Source organism: Lampetra planeri, unplaced genomic scaffold (genome assembly GCF_965212315.1).
Source record: "Lampetra planeri unplaced genomic scaffold, kcLamPlan1.2.h2 scaffold_1782, whole genome shotgun sequence".
In the NCBI taxonomy this organism is placed as follows: Eukaryota; Metazoa; Chordata; class Hyperoartia; order Petromyzontiformes; family Petromyzontidae; genus Lampetra; species Lampetra planeri.
The window spans coordinates 18,754-25,471 of record NW_027614521.1 but is presented as its reverse complement, the minus strand read 5'-3'; the positions used below and the strand labels follow the sequence as shown (position 1 = coordinate 25,471).

Genomic DNA, 6,718 nt, shown 5'->3' with positions numbered 1-6,718 from the left:
CTTTCTCTCTCATTCACACACATTTCACGGTTGTAGAATGAGAAAATGCTGAATCTGATTTTTTACATCACATGACATAATCTGTTTTTTTAATCCCACATTAGCCGCCCCGCCCTCCCCCCCTCTCCGCACACACACACACACACACACGCAGACAGACAGACCCCATACTCAAACAGCTGGAGAAAACACACAGGCTCCAGCTGGAGTGATGGAGGACCAAGTTGAACAAATTCCAGAGAAGAAGATGCACAGGTGAGTTCAGTGACAAAGGTACGGTGGCCCTGAAGTGCAAAACACATTTACAAATCTTACAACAAATTCACTGTTAATTCGTTTTTTGAAATGTAACTTTGTTTTGGGACACGTAATTGTGTTTTGGTAATGTCATTCTCTTTTATGAAATGTAAAGATGTTTGTAGAATGTGGATTTGTTTGAAGCTTTGTGAACGTTTTTCACTGTAAATGTTAATGTGTTTTGTACTTCAGGGCCACCGTACAAAGATCCTGTCTGTGAAAGGACACAGAACAAATTGTAGAAGAATATTTAAATTCCTTGAAACATGTCTCCATCGCTTCACATGTGTCGACTGGACCGACGTCTCTTCACGTCTAGTTCATTTCATTTTGAGAAAAGAAATATCAAATGAGTAGATTTGTGCCACACATGCACACATGACATTTGTACATTCCTTTTTCTCATTTGTCTTATTTCTCCAGTTTGTATTGTGTTTGTCATGTGTTGTCGTACTATCTGGTATTTGTTACTATTGTTATTCTTTATTGTACCTGTCAATCATGAATTTTGTGTTTTCTCTCCGTGCACATGACAATGAAACACTTTTGAATCCATCAAAGTCAATCATTCCTTCACCTGCTGACCTCATCTTTCACGTGGTTGTCATGGCAGCAGCGAATGGGGGGGGCTGTGTGTGTGTGCGGTGTCTGGGCTCTATAGGATAATCCAGACTGTGCCCCCCCCCCCCAGCCCCTGTCGGCTGTCAGGGAGAGTGAAACACTTCAGGATTATCTGTGGTTTTAATCAAACAGCAGATGAAGGTTCCACTGGTCACATGACCTCTGTGACAGGAAACAAGGGCAAAGGTCACAGTGGTCACGGCTGATTGTTTCTTCATCGCTGAGAATCCCTCAGTGGGACCGACGCAGGTTCTGGAGGAACAAATTAAACTGAGTTGGACAGAATAGAATAGAATAGAATAGAATAGAATAGAACACTGTCATTGTAGCTGGAGACGTGACCCCATCGGTCCACATGAGTCAGCTCCAGTGGCGTGTTGATGATCTGTAAAACTGAGGAAAACATCAGGGAACGACCATCAGAACACACGGACACTCAGTTCTTCTTTGGAACACACTCGTCTTTATGCCAGCAACCCTCACAATATTCATCTTCAGCCTCCTTCTCACTTGTTTTTGCGTAAACACGAGTAAAATACTTTTTAATGAAAGGAGAACGTACATTCCTCTGCAGTATACCTGACTTTGGCGCCACCTAGTGGCATTATGTGGAAACTTCAAATGGTAATTAGTAATTGAATCAGTTATGTCAAGGAGGGTGGATTCATTTGTCCCTCTCAGACTGAGCTCAGCCCCCAGAGAGCGTTTATTCACTGACACATTGACCACGTCAGTCTGACGGTTGTTTCTTCACCATTCACAGTGACGACCGTGTTTGTGTGTGAGAGAGACGCCAAGGAGACGAGGAAACGTAGAAGAACAGAAGAATGGTGATTTATTGGAACACAGTAGTGACATTGACTATACACAGGGGCCAAAGTGTGGCGGGTCATGTGACCCTTCAGGGAGACTCGTCCGCTTTGCCTGAGTGGCATGGGGGGGGCGTGTAGGTCCCCTCCTTCACCATCTTGTCACGCTGCTGACGGATGGCATACAGCCTCTGGCGCTGCAGACAAGGACAAGAGGAGAACGATCAGCGTGAGTGGGAATACTGGAAGGTCAAAGGTCAAATGTACCCGGGCTGGCCCCACCCCACTTTCCTGCTCAAGGAAAATATTGTGGACTAACCCTTTAACCCCAACGGTATTCCCAGCGCTACATTCGTGCCACCATACTTTGGAGTACCGTAATTACATGAATATTTGTGCAGAAAACAGTTCCTGAAAGCTGAGAAGTGTCATGGGTTTCCTCTACCTGGTGTGAAGGAGGAGAGCGTCATTGGTGTCAGACAGTGGAGAAACAGCCATGTTGCTGTCATTACGGTAATCCCATTCGCTCTGTTGCTGGAAGACGGTGAGATTATTACCATAATGACAGCAACATGGAAGTGAAGTGCAATGTCCCAGCTTTCAGGAACCGTTGACGTTTTCTCTTTCGAGCTCCTTCTTCACTCCACGTAGGGGAACCGAGTGACACCAGGTGAACCATATGTTTTCTAACAGCACAAATAGTCGAGTGTTTACGGTACTTGAGCCAACGAGGACAGACTGATGCTGCGTCAGCACTTGTTTCTAAAACTGAAAACCAACGGAGGCTAAAAACATCACTGTTCAAGCGCGGTCGAGTCGAGCTGACGGGCTGCAGCAGACGTCAGAGCTCGTGACCCAAACATTTCTGTGTAAAATTAAAAAAAAAAATGACAACATAGGAGGGCGGGAACCGCGATGATGAACAACATCTACACACCAACACCAAATCAAACAGCTGTGTGTGTACGAGTCATTGAAACCGAACAAAAGACCCAAGTGACACAAAAACAAGAAAAATTTGAGGTCGGACCGAGGTAAGGGGGACGTTCTGTCTGCAACTCAGACCGCCAGTGAACGCAGCGTAAACATTGTGTCTCTTTCTCACGTCAACTCACCAATTTCTGCCTGTGCATGCACTCGTAGAAGTCCTCGAATTCCAGCTGGCACTCCTTCTTAGCGCGGGTCTGCCCGATGCCATGGGCGCATTCGATCCACTCCTTCTCGAAGGCGTGGCAGCGCGCCGGCCGCTGGTTGGGCTGCGGCCCGCTCTGCACCAGCAGCCAGCGGTCCAGGTTGATGCCCAGCCGCGACTGCAGGTCCACAAACGGCATGATGCTGACAGAACCAGGAGGGCAGGATGGAAAGGAGGAACGGAAGGAAGAAAGCAGAAGACAGGGACAGATTAACTGAGAAAGGAGGCAGAAGATGTGAAGAACTGTAGAAAAAGCGTGTTTGTGGAGAAAGATTCAGCTGCTGTTACACGTCAGCAGCATCGGCTGACACTGCAGACAAGCAAATGATTAAAACCTGTGGAGGAAACATTCAGGAAGAATGTCTACATAGGCCTTTGTGTCGGTCCATCAGCGTGTGTATTTTTTCTCAGTATGAAATTAACTGTTCTATCAATTCTGCTTCTGACACTTATTCTACACATTGTAGAATTGAGCTGACATGAAAAAAAATGAAATAAGACATTTTCATCAACATCTGGATGAAGTGAATACAGGAAACCACACAAATAAACTAGCATGTCTGGTAGTTATTATTATTATTATTATAACTATTATTATTATGCACAAAGTATGTTATTTCTCTAGGATTAAGATTAGATTTATAGTAAATAAAGCTATATTAAAAATCTAAATGAACATTATGATGCGATGACAACAGAAATCACGATATTCGGGCTATAAACAATACTGCAAATACACAATACATAGATGGATTTTAAAATTAGCTGCTTGTTCGGAAGACATTTCTCCATTTTGGCTTTCACGTCCGTTGACGTTCGCTAGCTAACGAGCTAACGTAGCACGCTGTCAAACGGGTCTTTTCTGACAAGTCTGGGTAACTTCTCAGTGCAAATTCACGAGTGAAACAAATAGAATTCTATGTCGAACTGGTCAACGGGTCAGAGGTTCGTCAACCAGCTCCTCACTGATCGTCGTTAGCATGTTAGCGTCCACTTCAATGACAGTCTGTCGTCGATCACTTCCAATGTTTAAAGGCGGAAATATCTTTTGTCCGTTCCACATAGTTTTAAAAACTGTCAGGTGGAATGGACAGAAACCAGAGCACTCTAATACAACAGAAAATACATGAATTTACCGTGTTCTGGAAGGATCACTTTAACCTTTCTCCAGATCCGGGCGTCTTGCTTTCCGACCAACACGGCCGTAAATTGACCGGTCGTGCTGTGAAGCGTTTTACGGCATTTGTCACATGATTTGTGAAGAATATGGACAGTTTTATACTACTACTACTACTACTACCACCATTACTACTACTACTAACAATAATAATAATGACAATAATAATCATCATCATCATCATCGCCATCATCATCATTATTATTATTATTATTGTTATTATTATTATTATTATTATTATTATTATTATTATTATTATTATTATTATTATTATTATTATTATTATTATTATATTTCTAACTTGACTTTAAACGTATTTTTTACACAGAATTGACACAAGGAAATCCTAACTTTGCGACAACTGGATGAATGTTGTGCATAACTCTTCTAACAACCATACATCTAGTCATCTGCACTTCAATAAAAAAATGATTTAAATAATTAAAAACATGTGAAGCCAGGAAAAGGGAGAAAAAGAGTAGACAAAATAAGGAAAAAAATCCACAAGATACCTGATTTGTTGAATTAAAGTTGTGCACACTGATTTGACCTTCTCAAGTATTTGAACTCTGGACACATGGAAAATATTAGTAGTATTTTCTGAGCAGCACCACAGACTATTTTCTCATGATTATTCATTATGATTTTCTGACACAGTGTATTAGACAACAACTCATTGTTTTGCTTGTGTTTATTTCTCCCAAAAAGTCCACAAGATGTCGTTCACAGCCCTGCATGTAAACCTCCCACACGTGGCCGGGCTTGAACGGTGACAGGATGTCCACAAATAGTTTACTTACACGCAAATATTGCTATCTATATACTCTACATCTTTTTCAAATGAAGGACAGGACCACCTTTGTTCTTTCCTGGGACATTTCCATCGACAACTAGACTTTTTTTCAGGAGGTTTCTGCCCGTGGTACATTCGAGTGCTTTCTCACAGGCAGGCGGGCAGAAACGTGTGAAAAGTGCAGCAGACCAAGCAAAGCGCTGTCTGTCACGTCAGCAGCTAAATCCATAAAGCTACTCTGAGATGAAGAAGGTCTCCAGGTTGATTCCTCGCAGAGGGAGGAGAAAACCTTGTTTGTAACTGAAGCACAGAGGTGATACAAAGCTTAGATTCAATCCAGGCGAGTGAGGACGAAGACGCTGATTGTTTTGGCTCCAGAATGAGATGGACAGCATCAGGCAAATAAAAAAGTTTCCTTGGAGTCCAGGAGTTGGAAAGCGGGAAACTTTGAACAGAATCAGTGATAAGAAGAGCATCATTTGTAATCAAAGTGTTCAGTCCCACCCAATGAAAAGGCCTTCTGGTCGGTGATTTGTTTTTGGTTGATCTGCAGACGTTTCTATGCAGCTGAAATAAACCTCTGGCGACAGACGAAGAGCGAACAGATACATACGGGAAATGCAGATAAAGTGCACAAGTGCTCATTCAACAAAAAGAGGAAAGTATTACATTCATACCCTGTAGGAAGCAGATTCTCTCTCACACACACACACACACACAGTTATAACATGGCAAGGAACCAAAGACAGCTGTGTGTGTGTGTGTATGTGTTGTTGTGGGTGTTGATAAGGCAGACAGCTGACCAGCGGTCCAGACACGTGATACACACACACACACACACACACACAGCAGAAGTACATGGTTCTGACAACGACACGCCAACGTTTTTAAAATGCACCAAGCAGCATCAGTCAGCCTCCAAATGACAACTCAAAATACGATCAAAAACGATGATCGTTTTTACACCGGTACGCGACTGTAAATGTCATTTAAATGTGTGTGCAGAGACTAATAATGACGGGGTGGGGGTCAGAGGTGGTAGAACTGTGAGTAAATATTCCCTGTGTATGTCAGGTTCTAATTTGACTGTGTGACTGACTCTGTAGTGGTGTTCATATGCAGGTAGCAGACACCAGGGACCCACAAAATAAAAAGAAACTCTAAAGAATGATGTCTTCACCATTTTCTGATGTTTCCCAGGTAGAAACTGGCTCATCAACTGTCACATTTCACCAGTGAAGTGAATTAGAATTCTCGCCTCGACCGTCGTGTCATTGTCAGAACTCGTTTCCTGATTTCTCTTGATGATGATTTCTTTTTCGTTCCATCCCAGAGCCTCACCTTCCAATGTCCAGACAAACCTGCTGCACCTTCAAACCGCACACAGGAAATAAAAAGAGGAAAAGACGAGCGTGAAGACACATTCACACATCCTCCGTTTCCCGGCAGTCGTCGTCCTGTTGCTGTGCTTGGCGACCTTTCACCTCAGGTCCCTCTGCAGTATCTCAACTCGTACCTCTTGTGTTTTTGTTGTATCAGTATTTTTTGCTTCAGGAGCCAAGGCATTCTGCCCCGAGGAGTAAACAGGAGTCGTCTTAGAAATCTCAGAGGTAGAACCCGGACTCTTTGCTCGGTGAGGAGATTGTCGGGTGGATCGATAAGACAAACGCTCAGAGTGAACACACGCGCCATCTGTGTGGACGGCGCGTGTGTGTGTGTGCGCGTGTGTGTGAAAAGCAGCGAAATGAGAAATGTGACGATGTCAAAGCAGAGAGTTGTTTTGTTTTGTTTTTTTTCTTCTTCTTGTGCAATCCTGAGATCCTGCTGTC

The 6,718-nt window shown here is 43.3% G+C and overlaps 1 protein-coding gene across 1 annotated transcript; it reads right to left on the bottom strand.

Moving 5' to 3' along the window:
- Nucleotides 1–1,819: 1,819 nt before the first annotated feature.
- NDUFS5 (NADH:ubiquinone oxidoreductase subunit S5) lies at nt 1,820–3,058 on the bottom strand. The gene is made up of 2 exons (XM_078622787.1): nt 2,843–3,058; nt 1,820–1,924 (listed from the first exon to the last, which is right to left on the bottom strand). The coding sequence occupies exons 1-2, from the start codon at nt 3,056–3,058 to the stop codon at nt 1,820–1,822; spliced, it is 321 nt and encodes a 106-aa protein (XP_078478913.1).
- Nucleotides 3,059–6,718: the final 3,660 nt, after the last annotated feature.